The sequence below is a fragment of the Panicum virgatum genome, chromosome 7N, assembly GCF_016808335.1.
Source record: "Panicum virgatum strain AP13 chromosome 7N, P.virgatum_v5, whole genome shotgun sequence".
Taxonomy (NCBI): Eukaryota; Viridiplantae; Streptophyta; class Magnoliopsida; order Poales; family Poaceae; genus Panicum; species Panicum virgatum.
Window position 1 is genome coordinate 28,188,926 of NC_053151.1, and position 23,124 is coordinate 28,212,049.

The 23,124-nt window shown below is 49.3% G+C and overlaps 1 protein-coding gene and 1 pseudogene across 1 annotated transcript; both read left to right on the forward strand.

The window, feature by feature from the left end:
- The first annotated feature begins 5,141 nt into the window (after positions 1-5,141).
- On the forward strand, positions 5,142-15,638 carry LOC120681097 (annotated as a pseudogene).
- A 2,081-nt stretch (positions 15,639-17,719) lies between these two features.
- LOC120682337 lies at positions 17,720-21,201 on the forward strand. The gene is made up of 5 exons (XM_039964180.1): positions 17,720-18,037; positions 19,649-19,902; positions 20,003-20,214; positions 20,341-20,602; positions 20,722-21,201. The coding sequence occupies exons 1-5, from the start codon at positions 17,986-17,988 to the stop codon at positions 21,046-21,048; spliced, it is 1,107 nt and encodes a 368-aa protein (XP_039820114.1). The 5' UTR covers positions 17,720-17,985; the 3' UTR covers positions 21,049-21,201.
- Positions 21,202-23,124: the final 1,923 nt, after the last annotated feature.

The window sequence follows — 23,124 nt, forward strand, 5'->3', positions numbered from 1 at the left end:
CCAGGGCAGGAGTTCTGGAAGGTTTAGGGGCGGGGTCGGAGGCGTCCGGGCGGCCGCGGCCACCGAGGTGGAAGAAGAACCGGGCTGCTGCTCGCCGGCGTCGGGATGAAGAAGAGTAGAGGAAGGAGAAGAATGGACGGAGGAAGGGGATGACATGTGGGGTCTCGATGTCAGTGAGTGGAGAGAGAGGATTACAACAGGAGCATTTTGGTCTATACGATAATACGGACGTCTGCTCGTGGGTCCAAGGTCATTGAAAATGTGGAAAATAATATGTTTGAGGGTACAAACGAATTGTAATGGCATCGTTCGGAATAGGTGAATTGTAATGGTATAACTCAAAAATTAGAAAATTGTAATGGTATGGATCCAATTAATCCTTTTCTATTTGGTTGGAACCATAAGAGTCAACCGGCTCTTATGCGGTTAGCGCTCGTTTTATGGGACCCACCTGTCATGCACACCACCCTTCTTCTTCCCCTCTCCTCCCCTTCTATTCCCTTCCTGACTGCAGCTGCCTGCTGCAATCGCAGCATGCTCGGTGAGCGCTTCTCCCCGCAGCAGGGGCTGCTTCCTTGCGGGCCACTCCAATCCAAATTGAACTACCGCTAGCCAAATCGATCTGCTGCAAGCTCTGCCACCCAAATCGGCTAACCAAATCGATCTGCTGCCACCTAAATCGGCCAGCCCCATTCGATTCGGTGCGCTCTTGACCAAATCAACCAGCCGGCGGCCAAATTGATTTGTCACCACCGATTCTTCACGCGTGCCGCCTGATTCTTCGCGGCACCACCCAAATCGAAGCAGTGCTGCTCGATCCACCACCGTTGGCTGCTTTTGCCAGTGCCGCATGTGGGAGCTGGAGCTTGGGCTCGTCGCCGCCGGCGAGTCTGGCCATCGGGGTCGGGCTCCGAGCTCTGCCGACAGCCGCACTCTGCCCGAGCTCCGCCGGTGGGCGCGCTCCGCCTGGCCCGAGCTCTGGCGGCGGCTGTGCTCCGTCCGGCGCAAGCTCCTCCCGCGGCCCCGCTCCGCCCGAGCTCCACCGGCGGGCGCGCTCCGTCCGAGCTCGCGGGGGGCAGAGGATCACGGGGAGAAGGAAGTGCGTCGATGATTTTGGTGGAGCGACCTCATCCCGCATATCGAGCGAATATTCGCTCATGGGTTGGCTCCGTTCACCTCTCCGCAAACCAAACAAACCATGGAGAAGCTCCATCTTATTTGGCTCTCCAACCAAACACAACCTAAATAACTCGCGAATACGCGGCGTCTCCATGACCGTACATGCTAAATTTACAAACATTCTTAGTTATCCTAAGAGCGAAATCAAGAAACAAACACTCTAGGAGTACGACAGAATGGCTAGAGGTCTTATTGTAATATTCTTGATTTTTCTCTCCCTCCTTTTTTTTGTCACGTGAACTTTTGCACTCTCTTCTATACTTGTAAACTTTTAATTTAATTTATATATAATCACTAGGGGTCTCCCCCTCCTATTTCATCAAAAAATAGAAAGTTTCCAAACTTTGTGCAGATCGAATGATTGTGGCAGATATCTGAACCTTTCTGGGGCAGAGCTTCTGTGACTTGAACCCAACTACTTGCCTAAATTATTCCACCCGGCCATCCGCTTCTCTATTGAAGGAGAAGCACATTGCCGAACTTTAGTTATCAGTTGATCTGGCAGTCGCTCCTGTCTTTTATTAAAAAAAACTTTAGTTGTCACTATATATTTTGATAACTTGACTAGTAACTATTGCTAAGTACTCTGTCCTGAAATATAGTTAGTTTTAAAGTTCAAAATTTGTCTCCGAATATAAGCTATTCGAGTTCTCCTAACTCCTAAGGGTGCTTTGAGCCATGAAAGATCAAAACTAGTCCTCCCGTAAGTTCAAAATATTGGTATGCAGGTTTAATTTTATTGCACACAGATACATTTAGCAAGGTGCTTGCATGCATGCAAACAAATTCAGACCTTTAATCGTGTCTAAAACTAGCTATATTCTGAGATTGCCGGAGTAGCATACTACTCCGTCCGTCCCAAAAAAATAAATTACCTTAGAATTCAAAATTTATTTCAAAAAACAAATCATCTTACTCTATTTAGAAAGTGCATGTGCATGCAAGAATCAATTAGTGCCAAATATGAATAATAAATAGGAGTAAATATTGTCATTTTACCTTCTTGTTAATTTGTTCTAGAAATCCTAGGATGGCTTATTTTTTAGAACGGAGCGAGTACATAAATAGAAGCAAAATCTTAGACTGATTGGGTTTTCGTCTTGTTTAGATGCAACATTTAAAATTTCAAAATTATATTGCGGCACATGCATGGAGTATTAAATCTAAATAAAATAAAATAAAAACTAATTGCATAGTTTACTTGTAAATTACGAGACGAATCTAATGAGCCTAATTAGGTCATGATTAGACCATAAATTGCTATAGTAAAGATACAGTAAGCGTGTGCTAATGATGGATTAATTAGTCTTGATAAATTCATCTCGTAGTTTACAGACGAGTTCGTCTGTAATTAGTTTTGTGATTAGCCGATGTTTAATACTTCAAATGTGTAAAAATTTCATTTCAAAAATTTTACACGGGCATCTAAACAAAGCCAATTATCTAGTCTGGCCCTAGCGAAATATCAAGCGGTCAGTACTCAATAAAGCCGACAAGGACAGTGACTCCAAAGGAGCCTTTTATCAATATTGCCAAGAAAGATTCCACATTTGTTTGCCCCTTCTTTCCTATCAACCAGTAATGACTTTGATTGATAGCTATATATGCGGATGTCGGATGCACTAGAGGGATGGACAGAGATAGATGTGAATATGTGATCAACAATCAGGGCATTCAATCAAACAAACTTGGATACAAGGATGGACAGAGTGACTAATAGTATTGTATGTACTACAGCAGAAGTTTCCTGACGAATAAAAAAGGTCTTTTTGAAATATGAACCTTTTATCTAACCCCAGTAAAGACCCTGATGAACATCCTGCATTTCTTTAGGAACTATTTCGTACGTGCGTAATTAGAAACATTTAGTCGTGATGTCTACACGTAATTGTTAATAAAATTCCCAAAGATGATCCTCTTGTATCAAGCTAATAATGATGTGATGTGCAGCCTTGATCCCCTCTTGTTGTAGCCTAGGCCTAGGTACAATTTTGCTACCCCATGATCCAGTTTGTGCAGGTTGCGAAACCTCACGCATTCTCATGGTGCTCCAACCAAGTATGCAACCTCTTGCCATCCTCTCCCATCCCTTAAGTGGCAAGCCCCAACAGAGTTGCAGCTATCATTGTACCTTTCAGTTGCCGCATCACCCACTAGCTTGGAGGTCAACATCTCCCCTCTCCGGTATCTCCTTTTATGATTCTTCAACACCGTACCATACACACCTACTTGACTAAGGCCCTGTTTAATTCCGAAAAATTTCCTACAGTATCTGTCACATCGAAATTTTGGACACATGTATGAAGCATTAAATGTAATTAAAAAATAATTAATTATATAGTCTGACTGATTAGCACGAGATGAATTTTTTAAACCGAATCATTCCATAATTGAACATTATTTGTTAAGTAACAACGAAATGTGCTACAATACCAAAACCCAAACTTTTTCACCAACTAAACACACCCTAACTTGTTTGTCGAGCACCGTTTCTGGCCTTTTACCACTGAGAAAATCTAGGAAAGGGGAACCAGTGTTTGCTTTCTTGACATTGAGAGTGATTTATGTTCAGTGCCACCTCTGGACACGGCCTTCAACAATCCAAGTATTCAAGTTAGGTTTAGCAAAACACAGTACCCTATATATCGGTCTCCTGAAACTGAATGAGATTTCAGGTGATGCTACGGTGAAAACAAGTGTGAACAGGCTAGGTTAGTTACCTAGAATCAGCTATCCGGGATTCTAGCAATATTTATTACTCATCCGTTCCAAAATAATTACAACTGTAGAGTTCAAAATTTGTCCTAAAAAAATTGCTAACTTTGACCTATCTACCACAAAAGACAAGACAAATTCAGAAGACTCCCATAAAAAACTACTAACAACTAATCCACTCATTACAAAAGATAAAAAGTATTCTTGTAATTTTACATTTAGTATTGGTCTACGTGTTTAGTTCTAGGATTGCATTTATCTCAGAATGGATAGAGCAGTTGATTTTTCAGGCTTAGGCGTTCTCCAAGGGGGCACCGTAAACCGCCCCCCACCCTACGTAGGGGGGCTTTGGGGGGAGCGAGCGCTCCAACGGCTCCCCCCACAGCTCCCTCTATGTAAGGGGAAAGATGAATCTCCACCCATGTATGGAGGGAAATCACATCTCTCCCTATACTTTAATCACGCTATTTATTTATGATAAAAAATTTATTTGGGATCCGTAACATGATAATAATATATATTATGGTACTACAAATACAATATGATTTTTTTAAAATTTAAAAATAATAAATAAATAATTAATGAATGTGGTATAGTGTATAAGGGGAATGGATATGAGGGAAATGGTTGGAGAGAAATAAATATAGGGGGGAATCTTTTAGAGGGAGATAGTAAAATATAGTAGAAAGTACATATAGAGGGAGTTGGATGGGGGAACTGTTGGAGAAAGCCTTAGACTATCTCCAACCGCGGAAACCCAAAAACAATACCCATTCTTTTTGTTTTGGGTGAGGCCCAAAAACTCAGCTTCTCCAACAGCAAACCGAGTCTTGCGCTTGCCTCCCCACCGCCGCCGACAGCACAGCACCGCCGCCCTTCGCCTCCCCACCGCCGACGCAGCAGGTCGCGTGCACCTCCTCCCCCACGCAGCAAGTCGGCGCGCCTCCACTCCCCTCCCTCGTCACACATCAGGATGAGCCTCCGCCTATTCAATTTCTTCCCCTTCCTCCATTATTGCCTCCTCCTCCACCTTCTTCTTCACCACCGGCGGCCGAAATTCGTCGTCTCCGGCAAGCGGTTCTCCAATTCCTCGCACATACAGCACCCCATCATCCTTCTTGACCCATTCCGATCCTCATCCTCTGCTCTCCCCTCTTCCCACAGGACCCCCCTTCGGAGCTCCGCCTGTTCGTCATTGTCGTCGCGAGGAGCGCCCACGCTGCCGCCCGTCTCGCCTCCTCGCTGCCATGGGGACCACCACAGCCCCAAGCAGCCCAGGCAGGCCCGGCCAGGGGGAGCTCGACCCCACCGGCCAGGGCGAGCTCGGTCCCGGCTCCTCCTCACCACCGCTGCTCGCCGCTAGCTCCTCCGCGCCCCGCTCTCCACCGCTGCCGCCCTGCCAGCGCTCCCCGCCTCGGCAGCGGCTCCCTGTCGCGGCTGCGATTTGGGTCGAGGAGAGAGAGCGAACCATTTGTGGGTCTCCGGTGGGATGGCACCTAAAATGGGTCTCCTGTTTGGGTCATCTGTTGGAGGTGTGTTTTTTAGGTTTTGCTACTTATTTTGGGTTTGGGTCGTCATATAGGTCTCTTATTGGAGATAGTCTTAGAAGCCGAGCATGCAGAGGCGGGGTAGCTAGTGCGCCGCCCAGGCTGGACGCTGGCTGTGACGATTAGCCGGTGGGGCGATGAAAGCTCAAGGGACCGCACCGACAGCCATGAACCCTTGGTGAGGATCCTGCAGCGCTAGCGTCCTCATGCCGGAGACACTTGAGGACGAGGGAGGGGGAGCAGAGCAAACTACAAACGAACCAAGAAGACGACAAAAAGATGATGTCCATTTTGAATCGGCAATGACCCCTACCTGAGTTCTGGCGTCACCCTTAACAAAAATAGTAGAATACAAAAATCAATTTCCGTTTGGAGAACTCAGGCTGCATTTAGTTCCAAAACAATTTATGCAGTACCCGTCACATCGAATTTTCGAACACATATATGAAGCATTAAATGCAGTTAAAAAATAACTAATTACATAGTCTAACTAGGACTGGACGAAAAACTCGTAACTCGCTAGCTCGCTCAACTTGCTCGTTAATGGCTCGGCTCGAGCTCGACTCGTTTTCTAATGAGCCAACTCGTTTTATAACGAGACAGCTCGGTTTATATCAAGCTAGCTCGAGTTGATTCGCGAGCTGCTCACAAGACATAACCAGCCAAATTAAATCTTAAAGCCAACGATTAAAGTTGGATTGACCCAGCCCATATAGCCACAAAGCCCAGCCCAATTGTAAACCCTTAACACCTACAATACTCCATACCACCACCATCCACGGAAGGTCCACCAGCAGTCTGAGGAGCAAGTCACGGCTTTTGACCCTCTGGCCTCTGTCGCTCTTTCCACTCCTCCTCGATCCAAGCCACCGCCCACCGCCTTGCCTGCGAGGCTGCGCCACGCACGCCGCCCTGCGCCCTGCCTCCGCCACGCATGCCGTGCCGTCCTGCGCGTGCGGCACGCCGGCTTCGCCCGCATCATTGCGCCGCTACCCGCCGCCGCCGCCCACGTCAGTCGGTGGAGGATGCGGAAGAAGTCCAAGAGAGGTCGAGGATCAGCAGACACAGACATGGGGTGTTTTCATTTTGTAAAATTGTGTAAAGATGTAAAGAAGGCATTTGAAGTACTAAATGAAGTCTATTTGCAAAACTTTTTATATAGATGGGTTGTAAATCGCGAGACGAATCTAATGATGCTAATTAATCCATATTTAATCAATAATTAGCGGATGGTTACTGTAGCATCACTGTTGCAAATCATGGATTAAGTAGGCTCATTAAATTCGTCTCGCGATTTACAGCCCAACCATGCGAAAAGTTTTGTAAATAAACTTCATTTAATACTTCAAATTAGCAAAATTCCATTTCACTTTAATGCGTTTACGACTTTTTTGTGTTTACATGTAAATATCTAAACAAGGCCATGGTATATATTTTTGTGGAGCCAAACGAGCTAGCTCGAGGTTTTTAACGAGCCGAACCGAGTTGGTCTACTGGTTCGTTTATATAATGAGTCGAGCCGAGCCAGCTCATTAGTGAGGAGAGCTATAATAAACCACTCGATATTCAGTCCTAAGTTTAACTGATTCCTACAAGATGAATTTAATAATACTAATTAATTTATGATTGAATATTAATTATCAAATAACAATAAAATATGTTATATTAGTTAAACCCAAATTTTTCCACCAACTAAACACCCCTTCACCTTCGATTCAACTATTTGTGTTCGGTGGTGCCAGTCCAGCTTAGCGCTTGGGGTTTGCGCTCTGACAGCAGCCCGGGACGCGGCGTGTCACGACTCACGACGCCACAGTGTCACGTCCCATGTGCCGGCGTAGCCTGTGGCCTGGCCTCATTCTGGCCTCGGAGGCTGGTGCAGTGGTGCGCTCGTGCCGTCGCGGCATCCTGGCCTGGCCTCATCCCGCGCGCAAGAGCGCCGCGCCTCCCCGTGGTCGGCTCCAGGGTTTACGTTTTCGTTTTTGAAAAAAAATTCGGTAACCACAGGAAACGGTATACCGGTCGAAATTTCGTGATTTTCCGGTAATTTCAATCGGAAAGAGTTTTCAAATTCAAAATTCCGAAATTTCGGTATACCGGCCGGTTTTTCGATGCATCTCGCCGGTTTTTCGGTGCTTTTCACCGAAAAATGATGGAAACAGTTGGAAAATGATGGGGAAATTATGTATTTGTGAAAAGAAATTGAAAATTTTGGGGAGTTTGTCCTAATTATGTCTATATTTATAGATTATAATACACAACATATAAGAAACTCCAGCACACAATGAGAAATACGAAAACGAAACACATAATTTATGTCCAAAGTGCACACGTACTTAGTCCAAAGTACAAAGTCTATTAAAATTATTACAATTAAATCCGTAGTCCAATTAATACAACACATTGCTTCCACAGTAATTGAAAGTATTGTCCATCCATAATCCATGTAGCAAATGCATAGTCTCTGCATACGAAGATTTTGTACGAAATGAATGAAATAACTAGAAAAAACGAAATATAGATATAAAAACTTTTCGGTTGCTTAAGTACCTGTGTTCTTCACTCTTCATAGATGGTGAGACTTAAGCAAATTTTGACCTACCAAATCAACTTAGATTTTGACTCCTCATAGCAAATTCATCATTTTGACCTACCAAATTTTCACTCCTCATAGAAAATTCATCATTTTGACCTACCAAATCAACTTAGATTTGAATGATTTCAAGTGCTATAAGCTAATAAAAATCCCTAGTTTTTTATCATAATTTTTGCCGATTTTTTGACGGTTATTTATAAATTTTTTGAAATTTTAAAATTCGAAACGAAAAATACCGAAAAACACCGGTATACCACTTTCCGGTACCTACCGAAAACGGTAAATTCACCGGTTTTTCGCCGGTTTACCGCCGAAAAGTTAAACCCTGGTCGGCTCTCGGCTGTTTTGTCGTGTCTCGTGGCGGTGGCAGGAACGGCGACGTCATGTCCGTCAACTACAAGTCCCTGTCTCGCGCGTCGCTTGCCGCTCCGCCTGCGTCCAGGGTTCAGGGTGGTTTGTCAGGGCTCCGGCTCTTTCAAAAACGATTCTAATTTTGGCTCTTTTAGTGGAGCGGCTTTTCTGATGAAACTGAAGCCGTTTTGGTAAATATTTGGCAAAACGGCTTCACCCTATTTTTCATGGATGGATTGAAGAAAGAAATATCCATAATACCCTTATGTTTTTTTCTATTATTTATCTTTTCTTCTCATTTTGTTTCCTTCTTATTTTTCTTTTATCCTTTCTCTCTATTTTCTTTTCTTCCCATCTTCTCTTTCCTCCCTATCCTCTTCTTCCTTCCTGCTCCTGTCGGCCTCCCCTGCCTTGTGCTCTCGCCACCGGCTGCTAGCTACTGCCCTGCCTCGCGCAGCCACCTACGCCTGCTGCCGCCGCTGGGGCTCCTGTCGCCGCATGCGCCCGCCGACGCCGCTCGGGGACCCGCCGCCACCTGCGTCCGTCGCCGCCGCTCGGGCTCCCGCCGCCGCATGCGCCCGCCGATTATTCGAGCGCAGGGGCTCCAAAAGCGACGCGCTGCCTATGCCCGCCCGGCCACCGCGCTAGCTTTCTTCGAGGTCGACTGTTCTAGGTAGCCCATTTTTTCTACAGCATGCAGCTAGTTGCTCTCCGTCCCACACGGTCTCGGCCGTCCTTCCCGGGCGTTGAAGATAGAGAGAAGGACTAGACGACCCAGCGTCTTGCGCCGCCGCTCGGGCTCGCCTGGAGGTCAAGCGCGCGAAGAGGCCGCGAGGGCAAAGCTGGCAGGCGGTCGAGGAGCCGCGGCCGGAGCCGACAGAGCCACGTTTTTGTGGCTCCGGCACACCAAACTGCTCCAGAGAGCGGGATTTGGGGGGCTTCGGTGCCGGAGCCGCTGCAGGAACACCCGTTTGGCAGGGCTTCACGTGAAGCTGGTCTTGGAGCTGATTTTGGAGACCTGCCAAACGGGCCTCAGAGAGTTCAAGAGCCCAGGCGAGGCCCCTTTCGGCGCGCAGCGGTGGGGTCTGTGAACACAGCTGACCAATTGCAGGGGCGGGCGGTGCAGCCTCCGCCCGGCTGTAGGATCAAGAACACCGACTAGAGGGGGGGTGAATAGGCGGTTTAAAATCTAAAACCAATAACACTAGAGAAATTTAATTAGTAACAAAGGAAAGCCCTATGTTATGCTATTACTATCTCTAGATGGGTTTGCAACCTAGGGTGACAAGACACAAATCAAGCTCTAGTAAAGTAAATTGCTCAAAGTAAAGACAAGAACAAAAGTGAGCAAGAGAAGTAACCAAGCTTGACACAAGAATATATCCCGTGGTGTCGATGACTTGCCGGTCACCCCTAATCCACGTTGAGGTGGATTCCAAGAATCAACCGCTCCTCTATCAAGAACCTCTTGATCTTGAGCTGGCTTGAAACAAGGAACCGCTCCACACCTCGATTCCACTAGAGTTGCTCTTCACCACTCCGGTGAGGTGAGCACAAAACCTCTCACAACCGAAAACGGGGCTCCTCAACAATCTCCTTGGAGGTGCTCCACGAAATCCACTTCTCCAAGCCGTCTAGGGAGCGGCAACTCCCAAGAGTAACAAGTTGATGACGCTTGGTTGAAGTTTCCCTAATGCCATAAAGCTCAAACTCTTGATGCAATGCACTAGGAAGCTCTCACACTCTCAAAAAGCAATCTCTAAGCAAGTGTGTGTGAGAGAGGGATGCCTTAACTCTAATGTGTCAAGAATGCTATCCAAATGGCCAAGAGAACCTCCCAATGACCGGGCATTGGGTATATATAGACACCCCTCAAAAAACTAGCCGTTACACTCTTTTCTGCGAAGTCGCGGACCGTCCGCGTTTCAAAAACCGGACTGTCCGCCGTTATAAACTAGTGAGTCAGAGTGCAATAAATGCATGTCAGAACTAGCCGTTAAGCCCTGGCGGACCGTCCGCGCCCCAGTGGCGGACCGTCCGCAGTTAAGAGTTCCAACCCACCAGAGACTAACATCGTCTCTGGAACAATTTTGAGATTAGCCTGCGGACCGTCCGCGCCTCAGGAGCGGACCGTCCGCAGTTTAACTTTTGAACCCAAACCAGAGAAACATCCTCTCTGGTACAAACCTGAGATTAGCCGGCGGACCGTCCGCGCGCCATGGGCGGACTGTCCGCCGTTCAACTTTGAAGCTCACACCAGACAGACACCCTTTCTGGAACACATTTGAAAAACAGTGGCGGACCGTCCGCCCACTTGGGCCGGACCGTCGGCGAGCCCACCAAAGACTCTGCAAGCTCTCTGGAACGGTCGCGGACTGTCCGCCGTTACTCAGTCAGCTTTCAAACTTAGTCTTTTTCAAATCTTTTCAAAACGCCGTTAGCCCTCATGCATGCAACTAGACATTTTGAGCAAAATGGCACTAAAGACCCGTCAAGCATGAGTACACAACCCCTCTTGATAGTACGGCTATCTATCCAACAAATCCGGTCACTTTTCATCCACTAAACGCCTTGTGACCGGTAAAATATAAAAGCCCTATTTTATACCTTTGCCTTGAGCCCGAGCTTTGCTCATCATCTTCAAAACTCCATACGTTCACAACCAAAACTCTTTCATCCGTGGATCAACCTATACTCATTATCTCAAATGAAATCGTTAATCCACAAATCGTTGTCATTAATTACCAAAACTCGAATTAGGGGCCTAGATGCTTTCACCGGCGTGAGGGCGCCACTGCGCCAGGCAAGAGCGGCGCACCACCGGCGGCCGCCACGCGCTCTGGTACTCCCGTGTCTCTCTCCGGCCTCCCCCCTTTTTCTCTCATCCAACCTTCCGGCGTGTTCGCTTAGACACAACGGCTCTTGTCTCGCAGGCGCACTCAGGACGCTGGTGCTCGCTCTGCTCGTGTTCTTCTCGGCGCTGCTGTACGGCCAGATCTAGCCGCCGCCGTCCAAGATCCCCGGCGCACCGGGTGGGCCTCCGGTCACGTCGCCCAGAACGAGGCTCAGGGACGGCGGGCACCTGGCGTACCTGGAATCCGGCATCCCCAAGGAGGAGGCCAAGTACAAGATCATCTTTGTCCATGGCTTCGATTGCTGCAGATACGACGTGCTGAATGTCTCCCAGGTGCAGATGTAGTAGATACGAGCAGTAGTGTCTTTTGTCATCAACCGATAAATTTAAGTTCATTGCTCTGAAAAACTCGAGCTCCTTCGACGCATCAATCGCCAATTGTGTCACTCTTCTTTCAAGAAAAGCGCTTTGACTTGGTGATGATCAACTGTTGTGAATTGGTGCAGGGGCTGTTGCAGGAGCTGGGAATCTACCTGCTGTCCTTTGACCGGCCCGGGTACGCTGAGAGCGACGCCCACCCAGCCCAGACGGAGAAGAACATCGCTCTCGACATCGCGGAGCTGGCCGACAACCTCCAGCTCGGGCCCAAGTTCCATCTCATCGGCTTCTCCATGGGCGGCGAGATCATGTGGAGCTGCCTCAAGCACATCCCGCACAGGTGGGTGCTAGCACGTACCAGCCCAATTCAAACAAGCGGCAAGTGTTCTTCAGGCTTGCCGCAAACTGATCATCGTGCTGGCATCATGAAATCGATCCACCAGGCTCGCCGGCGTGGCCATCCTCGCCCCGGTCGGCAACTTCTGGTGGTCCGGCTTCCCGCCGGAGGTGGTCGAGGAGGCCTGGCACGTGCAGTTCCCGTAGGACCGGGGCGCGGTCTGGGTCGCCCACCACCTGCCGTGGCTGACGCACTGGTGGAACACGCAGACCCTCTTCCCCAGCTCCAGCATCAAGGGCAAGAACCCCATGATCCTGTCCAAGGAGGACCGGCCTCTGTCTCGGAAGTTCACCGACCGAACCTACAAGGCGAGACGAGAGCAGTGTAACACCTACCTCGCGAACGGTCCGCTCGGGGTCGGCGGGTCCGCCCAGGCAATGCCCAGATATTTATCTGGATGGATGTGGGACCCGCCTGTCATTCCTCTTCCTCCTCCTTACTTCGACCAGAGCCGAGCGGAGCTCGTGCACTCGCCCCGTCGGCGCCCCCTTCCATCAACCTCTCTCCTCCGGCCACCACACTTCGATTCCTCGCGCAAGAACCTTCCTCGGCACCTCCTCCACCTTCGCCAACCCCCAGACCGGCTTCTTACGGCCAGAATCTCCCCCGCCACCGCCGGTCACCATGGGAGGCGCTTGAAGCCTTGCTCCACCGTTGATCCGCTTCTCCGGTCATCCTCCGCCCGAACCGACTGCGGGAATGGATTCGTGGTGAGTTCCTTGTGCTCCCCGGTCTTTTCCCCTTCCGTGGTGCGTCGCCGGTGCCGGAGAACGGCCGCCGCCGTCGCCGCCGTACTTGCTACCGCCTGTGGCGCAGTGTCAAAAGTTATGTATCGCGGACGGTCCGCCTGGGAGGTCCGGACAGTCCGCCGGTCAGATTAGATTTCGTCCAGAGACGATGTTGTCTCTGGTGGTTTAGCAGAACTGAACTGCGGACGGTCCGCCGTTGAAACTTGAAATTTGTCCAGAGACGATGTCTCTAGTGGGGTTCGCAGGATTGAGCTGCGGACGGTCCGCTATTGGAGAGCGGACAGTCCGCCGTAGAGTCTAGGATTTTGTCCAGAGACATTGCCGTCTCTGGTGGATTGGATAAGTGAACTGCGGACGGTCCGCCGAGGAGGGCTGGACAGTCCACCGGTAGGATTAGAAATTGGTCCAGAGATGTTGTTGTCTCTGGTGGGTTGGCGTAGGTGTATTGCGGGCAATCCGCTAAGGGTGAGCGGACAGTCCGCCGTATAGATTGAAGTTTGTCCAGAGAGGTAATTGGTTCTGGTGGGTTGGTAGAATGGTACGGCGGACGGTCCGCCACTTGGGCGCGGACAGTCCGCAGGGCATTCCAGTTGAAGTAAAATAGTTACATCATTGAGCTACACTCATTTATTTCATGTGCATACGTGTAGCATCCGCACCTTAGGGCGGCGTATTTGAGGTGATTGCGGCACCGTAGGAGCAGCCGGCGCAAGCCCAGGAGGAGAGGTGTGAGAACCCGGCCCAAGGCCCGCCTGACCCCAGCTCTGTGCAGCAGCCCGAAGGCAAGCTCCGGTGCACATCCTATTAATTTAAATTATGACACCTATATATGTATTTATTACTTTTGTATTATGTTTAGAAGTTGTTTGAAACCCTAGTTGCATGAACCCTAACTGTCTTTGAGTTGTACTAGTATGTATAGGGCGATAGAAATGCTTTGCTAGATAGAGTTCGGTAGAAATCGAGTAATTCTTGGTTACTCACGAGATATAGGATAGTTTTATGTTTCCATATATGAGTTACTAATTTTTGGATGAAAGTCTTGGAATGAAAGAAAGAGTAGAATCTTAGACCGGGAGGGAGAAGTGTAGTTCCGCCTGTGTCGGTTAAGGACCGAGCCGTTGTTGGCCCTGCTGATCACGTTTGAACTGTACTAACCGCGTGCCGGGAGTAGGAGGTAGTCGAAACCGGTAAGCCTAGTACTGCCTCGCTTCGAAAGTACAGAACTTCATCACCACCCCTTAGGGCGAGTCGAGTAGTCGCGGAGAAACGTGATGCATATGTTTATTTTTTGTGGTCTCTCGTTGAGCTCGACTGACTATATGTAAGTGGGGCGGTTCTGTAGTTCGAGGCGGGAAGGGGAATGGTTGGTGCGTGTGGTCCGACAGGGCATATGCGTGCCGTGTTGGTTAGGTCCACCTTGCAAGGTTAAAACGAATCGATTCGCCGTCAGTCGCTCTCGGATATGAGCACCTTGGTCACTGCGTCGCAGCGTAGTGTTGTGATGGAATAATGGTTATACCTATGTTGAAGAACATATGCTTTAGTATTTATTGCTCTACTATGTTTGCTCTAGATTTGGTTATGCAAACCTTAGACTATGTTAATTTATATAGAACTTGAGCTAAAATAAGGAAAGTGAGGAATTACTTTAGCCGCTGCTTTCTGCAAGATAACCATCAGCCAAAAGTCTTGCATATCTAGATATGTGGGCTAAGTTATACCCACTGGTCGGGTAAGGCTTGCTGAGTATTAGTATACTCAGAGTTTGTTGCCATAATTATTTCAGGACACGCAGACGTAGACTTCTGTCCCTGCTGCGTCAAGTTCATTCGTCGGGACGTGGAGGGATGGGAGGTTGTGGAGTCAGATGTTTAGTTAGGGACTTTCCAAGGTTAAACTTTTGGTAGTTGTATGCCCTTTCCTCTATTCGAACTCTAATTTCGTTATTGTAAAGTTTATAAACTATGGATGTCTTCAAATGTGGTTTATAAAACTTCAGGTGGAATCGTATGTATATTTGTGGTATTTTTAAATATGTGTTGTGCTTGTACCATCTGCGGCCATCTTCGCGTGGGACTATCGGTGATGTTTCAATCGGGACGTGGGTTGAGAAAGGATTGCCAAATTAAGCCGTTAAGGTAATGAGCTCGATGTGTTCAAATGACGACCATTACATTTAATTAAAGTTTTAATTTGGCGGTTTCCTCACAAGCAGCAGGCCACGACCCAGCGCCGCGCACTTCGTTCACCTCGGACCCTCTGATCTCTGACGCCTCGAATCGTGCTCTGGTTCTCGCAGGATCAGGTCCGGGCAGCTGGGGGAGCACCACTCGCTGCACCGCGATATGATGGTCGGGTTCGGGAAGTGGAGCTGGAGCCCCTGGAGATGGAGAACCCGTTCGCCGGCGCCGGCGACGACTACGAGGAGGTGAAGGTGCACCTGTGGCACGGCGTCGAGGACCTCTACGTGCCGGTCCAGCTGTCGCGGTACATCAGCAAGAGGCTCCCATGGGTCATCTACCATGAGCTCCCCACGGCCGGCCACCTGTTCCCGGTCGCCGACGGGATGCCGGACGTTATCGTCAGGTCGCTGCTGCTCGGAGATGAGTGACCAGGGTTTTTTTATGAGTGATCAGTATTACTGCTGCAGCTGCAGGACGACTTGTCCACGCACGCCCTTTGCACCATTTCGCAGCTCGATCGCTCGTACAAAAAAACTATGGCATGGGTTGATAGCTTCGTCAGTAATAAAAATACGAACTGCAGAGATTAGCATAAGCTGTTCGTCTTCATAATCGGGTTTCTTTATTGGTGTTATCCGGTGGTTTGGCGGTTGACAATACACTAGTTGCAGACAGTGTTCAATCAACCATCAACAAGGATGCAGTAAATGCGAAATGGGCGTAGCTCTATCCATCAGGATTCGAGTCCTCGACACGGCACTAGTGCTCACATTTTCCTCGATTTATTTTAGGATTTAACCGGCATTATTTTTTTAGTGGTAGGCGATGTGTTCAGATCTGCCGGCTCTCTCTCAGATGTGTTTATAAAAATAGAGTTGCGTGCATGTATTCATAGAAATGAGTTCGTACATTTATGAGCATCTACTTTTGTGCAGTAAAGAGCCTGTTTCTTTCGTCCTCCGAGCGGAATTTTAGGAGCTTCTTCACTGAAGCCATTTGGTGCAGCCCCGTTTGGCAGGGCGCCGGCAAGGAGCCGCTTCCCGGAAAGGCAAAGGTCCTTAAAGTTCTAGCTTTAGGGTGTATTTAGATTACTTTGTATTTTACATTTTTGTGTTTTTGGAAGAAAATCTTTAATATTTGAAGTATTAAATGTAGACTAATCACAAAATTAATTACAGATCTCGTCTGTAAACAACGAGATGAATCTAATGAGCCTAATTAATCCATTATTAGAGCATATTTACTGTAGCATTACTGTAGCAATTTAGTGTCTGCTCACGTCATAATTAGGCTCATTAAATTCGTCTCGCGATTTACAATCCATTTATGTAATGTGATTTATTTTTTGACTATATTTAATAGATCATGCAAATAATTTATAAAAATTTTGTATTTTACATTTTGGATCTAAACCCGGCCTTACTTCTGTGCCAACCGCGCACTACGAGTAATACGACAGGCGCGCAGCGCGATTCCAATCCAGCACGCGAGCGCCAGGGAGGGCAGCGCGATTTTCCGACCGCAGCCCTGCGTGACTCGCCGTCTGTTGCGTGTATCGCATTTCGTGACTTAATTTCTTTCCTTTCATGAGTCCACGTGATCAAGCAAAGTACATTATCTCTTTTTTTTTCTTCACCATTTATCTTTGTCCTTCTATTTAGACTCTGTGGGAGGGAGCGACACAGGCCTGTTGTGCAAGGAGTGTTATCATTTCTTTTTTTTTCTTCCAAATTTTCCCTTCTACCTTCTATATCTGAGTTTTCTTTTCAACTTTTATATGACGATTATACTTAAAAGTTGTAAGATGAATTTGCACGTAAAAGGTTGTAGGAAAAATCTTCTTGATAACGCCATCATACAATTTGGCTAAAAGATTGTCCTCGATAAATTATTTTTTAGAAAAAAATACATTAAATTTGTATGTATTGTGAAAGTTATACTAAAATATTATTCTTCAAGTTGTTTATAGAAAGTTATACGTAAAAGTTATGTACAACATAAAAAGTTATGATGAAAATTATATGTTCAAAGAAGAGTTTTATATATTGTAATTTTCCAAAAGTAGAAAAATGCGCAGACAAAAACTTACCTGAAAAGGTAAAAAACCACCTGTCGGAGATCGAGCGCCGCGAACCCTCCTGGCGCGCGCGCGGAATAGCAGCTCCCCAGGCGCAGCCGCCGTCGTTGAACGAGCTGAATGCCCAAGCGCTTACGCATTTACACTCTTGAACCAAGCGTACTACTAATCAGCATCTGCCCATCTTGACACTTGAATTCATTCCGAACATGGCACGTATGTTCAGCCACAGGGCCGAGCACCAGCGGCACAGACACTTGGCGGCTCCGGCTTCTTCGGTTCTGCCAGTAGTAAAGTCAACGGCAACAGCAACGCCGTTTCAATGCTCCATTTGATTTGTGTTGTGCTAGTAAATAGTGATATTTTAACCACTAATTATAGTGTCAAACAAAACCAGTTTATAAAACCAACTTCAAAACCTCCGCGCTAGTGTCCCTGAAGAATTTAATTAGGTCTTTGACCGCGCGATTAGAGGATGATTACTGTAGTATTACTGTAGCAAATTATTGATTAATTACCATCATTAGATTCGTCGCGAAAAGTTACATCTGTTTCTGAAAAAATTTTGTAAATAAACTTCATTTAGTATACCATGAGATTTTTTTTTATAGAATGGAGTAGAATGGAAGGAAACAAACAACGCTGTCTGGTGGAGCTCCGCGATCCTTTTCTGGCTGCCTGGTATCAGCAAAAGACCGGGCGGCGGGATCCCACTGGACACCAGTGGCCGGCAGAAAGCAGCGGGTTTCAGGCGCCGGGGTCCGGGTGCGGGCTTGCCACCGGTTTGCTGCAGTGAGATCCTCGTCTCCCGGCTGCAGGCTCCAGCGTACTGAAACTTCGTTTACCTGCCGCCCGCCCCTGCTCTTGCCCCGCCAGCCAAGAAGCAGCCTCCGTCGCCGGCCGCTGCCTCCGGCGGTGCGGGAAGTTGTCTCTGCCGGTGGCCGTCTAGCTTACCCATGGCCTTGTCCGGCGAGAAGCGGCCTCCGCCGCCGGCCCCTGCCACCGGCGGTACGTATTCTCTCCTCTTCTTTTTCGTGCGTGTATCCTCCATGCTTGGGCGATTCACTGGCCGCATCTGTTTCTGACTTGCTGAGTTACTGTGCTGTTGTTACTTGGGGTTTAATTTGGTTCCCTTTCTCTCTCTTGATTCGTGATTTAGAGTAGTGTTTGCTTCTGCCCGTGTGGTAAGACGTGATCGCGTGATCTTTGAACTTGTTCATTGATTGGTAGTACTAACCTAGACGCTGCTCTGATCGTTGGGTCCGGCAATCCGGTGCCTCGTTTCCTTTAGCTGGATGCAAGCATGAAGCCAGGAACTCGTTGCCTTTGCTTTTATTCCTTTTTTCTAGAGAGCAGTAATTCTGGTTCTTGGTTCGATCTGACTTGTATGCAAAGTTTTTTTTTATGTAAATCATAATGACTTGTATGCAAAGTTGATCAACTTTCTATGTTCTTAGTAACAGTTTGTATCCATCTTTGCCGTCTCGCCTCAATCACTCCAAAGCGCAATATACATGCTCTGTCAGTAAGAAATTTTGTTGGGAAAAAAGACTTAGCGTATATTCACTTCGACGCAACAAAAAAATCGTAAAAAAAGGAAACCATCCCTGGTTTTCTTCAAAGTATCCCCTCTGGTTTTTAAATACATCACTTTAATGCTTAAAACAGGAGGAAGTATCTGGTGGTTTTGTTTCTAGAAGGGCAGATGTAGTTGCATTTTGTTTCTTAACATTATCTCAGTTGCACAGCATTCTAGTGGTTGATTGTAACAGATAGTGTTCTTATTGCTGATAGTGGAATGCTAGTTTTTTTTTCAGTTTTTTGGAAAGCTCTCAGCAATAATTCGATTTTTAAAAGAATTAGTATATACCGATTATCCAAGAAAATCTGTTCAAAGTATAAAATTCAAGATCTTGTGACACCTTTATCGACTATTGTTTAGTCTATGCAAGGATAGAATTGACTATCGATGTGCGTGCGCTGAAGCTGACAGTCCTTATTGTTTTAGAAACGAGGGACAACACTCCCCAGTTTCTTACTGAAACTAGACTTTTTGAGTACAAGACAGACAGCTTGAGGCTTAAGCTGACATGTTCTGTTATCAAAGTCAATTATCTTCTTGGTGTGTGACAGGTTATCTTATAGTACTTAATTGTTATTTGGGACATCAATCTGTAGCTGCTGTGGCCCTTTGCTTGTCCGGAATCCTGATTGGACTTTATTAGTCTGCAGATGGTTTGGGACATTTTCAAACTCAGGCAGATTTCAGAGACGTCTTTCTCTTTGTGTGACCCTTTTGTGTGACGCCTCATGAGGACCGCAGCAGGGGTTTGAAGTTGGCAGCACTCTGCCGACTAGCTAGCGAGAGAACAAAGGCGTCTAATAGAGATGTCGTGCACTTGATGTACATGTTGAAAGCATCCATCTCTGTTTAGGTCAGAATTGAACAACAGAGAAGTATGACATTTCTGAACCTACTAGGACTGCGTTCAGCCTGCGAAATAAACAGAGTGCGTTAAAAACAACAACTGCAGAAATGTTCAGACTAGTGCGTGCTTTCAATCATGCTATGGCACCGTATCAGTGTAACGAGCTAATCTATGCTCATTTCACTCGTAGGGACATGGAGGAAGCTTTTCCTAGCACTGTTTGTGTCCTTGTCGGCACTGTTGTACATGCAGATTCAGCCGCCACCGCCCAAGATCCCCGGCTCGCCGGGCGGCCCTCCGGTCACGGCAACCAGAACGAGGCTCAGCGACGGCAGGTACCTGGCCTACCTGGAATCCGGCGTCCCGAAGGAGGAGGCCAATTACAAGATCATCTTTGTCCATGGATTCGACTCCTGCAGATACGACGCGCTCCCGATTTCCAGGGCATGTTTTTCTTCATCGGACAGGGCTGAACAATCGAAGTGATGAGTGGCTACTGAGTACTGACTGACTGTTCCATTCCATGGACTGAAAACCGGTGCAGGAGCTGGCACAGGAGCTCGGCATCTACCTGCTGTCCTTCGACCGGCCCGGGTACGGCGAGAGCGACCCGCACCCGGCCCGGACGGAGAAGAGCATCGCGCTCGACATCGCGGAGCTCGCCGACAACCTGCAGCTGGACCCCAAGTTCTACCTCGCCGGCTTCTCCATGGGCGGCGAGATCATGTGGAGCTGCCTCAAGCACATCCCGCACAGGTAGCGTGCCAAGCGCGCGCAGGGCCACGTTTTTTCTCCTTCAAACTTTCTGAACAATCGATTCAGACATTCAGCTGCGAGCCTGAACATTTTTTCTGCATCCATCATGGCGCTTGGCGCATGCAGGCTCTCCGGCGTGGCCATCCTCGGCCCCGTCGGCAACTACTGGTGGCCCGGGTTGCCGGCGAACGTGTCGCGGGACGCCTGGTTCCAGCAGCTCCCGCAGGACCGGTGGGCGGTCTGGGTCGCCCACCACCTGCAGTGGCTGACCTACTGGTGGAACACCCAGAAGCTCTTCCCGGCCTCCAGCGTCATCGCCTACAACCCCGCCCTCCTGTCCGAGGCGGACAAGCTGGTCATCCAAAAGTTCGCCCACAGAACCTACATGGTAAGGACTAAGGATTCAGAATCGTTCATCTTTGCAGTCATGAATTGTAGTTCTTGTGCGCCACATGCAGACAGGTTTGCTCACGTACAGGTTCTCGCACGCCGTGCGTGATTTCGCAGCCGCAGATCCGGCAGCAGGGGGAGCACGAGTGCCTGCACCGGGACATGATGGTCGGGTTCGGGAGCTGGAGCTGGAGCCCGCTGCAGCTGGAGGACCCGTTCGCCGGCGGCGGGCGGCGGGGGAAGGTGCACCTGTGGCACGGCGCCGAGGACCTGATCGTGCCGGTCAGCCTGTCGAGGTACATCAGCGGGGAGCTGCCGTGGGTCGTGTACCACGAGCTCCCCACGTCGGGGCACCTCTTCCCGATCGCCGACGGGATGGCCGACGCCATCGCCAGGTCCCTGCTGCTCGGGGACGACGACGGCGGCGGTCCGCAGCCGGCCTGAGTCGATCGCCCGGGCGGGTTTCTCCATGAGATCCACGACCTGCTTAACCGGCTTGCTCTTGCTATCATCCCGCTCACGTGCGCTGAATAATCTCTCGATGTAAGAACTTTGGTGAGACACTAGAACAACATGTGTTTTTCTGGTCTCGTTGCAGCGCGGTTTCATTTCGTCGGCCGAGATTACGGGCCAATGCTACGCACGTTTTGATGATGGGCACCGCCTGCCTGCTGGGGTGAGCCGCGGGCGCCACCTCGGATCGGAGTAAGCCAGCCCATGACGCTAGCACAAACCAAACAGGCCTATTCCTCGCCGGCCCACGGCCCCCGCAGCGTCGCAACGCCAGGTGGCGGCAGCGGCGTATACCGCGTACGATGACGGTACGAGTGGCAGCGCGGCGTGTGTTTTTCCTGTCCTTGTCGCGTCGCGCCTTTGCCCGCAACCTGCCAAAGGAAAAAAGGGCGGGCGGGGACGCGACCCGAGCCAAGAGGGCATCATCATCCAGCGAGTGAATGGTGTGCGACGCCGCCGATGAGGACCGCCGGGTGTGGTCACCGGCACAATCCTAGGCCACGCGACCGCAGCGGCGAATCAGCGGGGGATCGGAGGGAGGCGTGGCCGCGTCGCCGTCCATGGAAAGTGGGGGGCAGGCTGGGGACTGCTACTACCGAGTACCGACACACTGTAACGTATCATCAACGGCATTAAAATGGCTGTATAAAGTAGAACGGCTGGCGTTTGTTATGAGCTCTCATAACAATTTGCCAAAGTTGTTTGTGTATGTCGTCAAAGCTTCCTCATCTCTAGCTCTTATTCAATTGTTTGCAGTGACGGATCTAGAGTAATTATTAGGATGAGTTTTCTTCAACCTCTAGACAATTTCATCATCTCCTGGCAGTGCATCCATAGCAAAAAAATTGTATGAGAGGAGGGGTTTAGGTGGGGCTCTATGGGTCCGGCGGCAGTTGGAGGGCTAGAGCCCCTTCGGACCCATCGTTAGATCCGCCCCTGGATTTTTGCCACATCAGGAAAAAAAAACTTACGTAATACTAGCTAATAACGATTTGGGACTAAGAGCAACTCCAACAAATTTTGTATCCCTGATGAGTTAGCTCAAAGAAAGAGAAATCTCATCAAAATCCGGATCCAACAAATTAGCTATCTTGCTCGGCTAGCTATCTCGCTCGGTATTTCCTCCCCTTGCTATGCAAAAAAGCAAAGCCAGTCCCGCTCGCCATCTCCTCTTCCAGCCTACCGCATAGGCCCCGCGGCCCGCCGACCCGCTGTCGCGCGTTGCCCGGCGCAGCGCCTCGCCCCGCCGCCGCGCCTTACCCCGCCATTGCAGCAGTTGCCCATGGTCACCGTCGCCGCCTTGCCCTGTTCCCCCGTTCCAGATGGAGGCCGGGAAGGGGAGTTAACAGAACGGTTGAGAATTTTCAGTGTAGACATACTCGTGCACAGCGACTTAGATGCTTTTTTTTGTGTCCAAAACGTAGGATAGCTACGTTTCTTTATATTAAAAAAGGAAAAATTGTTACGCGGGGTCCCTGATCTTGTGCAAACACTGCACGGTCCAATTAACCCACACAGTGCACAGACCAATTGGGTGCCTGCCCAACCGGAGGCGAGAACTTCCCACACCGGTCGCTGTGTACGCACGGAGCCGGGTCAGATTCTTGGCGTGTTTAAGGGTGGTGGGCGCCCACCCAGCTCGCCGCGGGCGCTCGCTGTCCCCGCCAAAAAATCAAATCCGGCACGCGCCATTGGCCCTGGTGCGTCCAGCCCGCCCCGCGCTGCCGCCAGCCTCAGAGACGCGCGACCAAGACGTCGGCGGCGGGGCCGCCCGATCGCTAGCTGATGCCCCAATCAACGACTGCTAGCTGCGTACGACCGCGCGCGGCTTCGTCCTACGTAACCAGCAGGCCTCCGTCCACGTCGCGAGGCACGGGCAGCCACATGTAGCCGCCGCCGCGGCAGGCCACACTCCCCTCATCGCCACCGTCCATAGGCGCGCCCGCCCGCGCTGGCGCCGATCGGTCGCGCGCCTCTGCCCCCCCCCCCCCCCCCCCCCCCCCCCCC

Coding starts and splice junctions, on each gene's coding strand:
- LOC120682337 (XM_039964180.1), top strand. CDS start 17,986: ATGGCCTTGTCCGGCGAGAAGCGGCCTCCGCCGCCGGCCCCTGCCACC. Junction 20,215..20,340: donor CTCAAGCACATCCCGCACAG/GTAGCGTGCCAA, acceptor TGGCGCATGCAG/GCTCTCCGGCGTGGCCATCC. Junction 20,603..20,721: donor TCGCCCACAGAACCTACATG/GTAAGGACTAAG, acceptor GTGATTTCGCAG/CCGCAGATCCGGCAGCAGGG.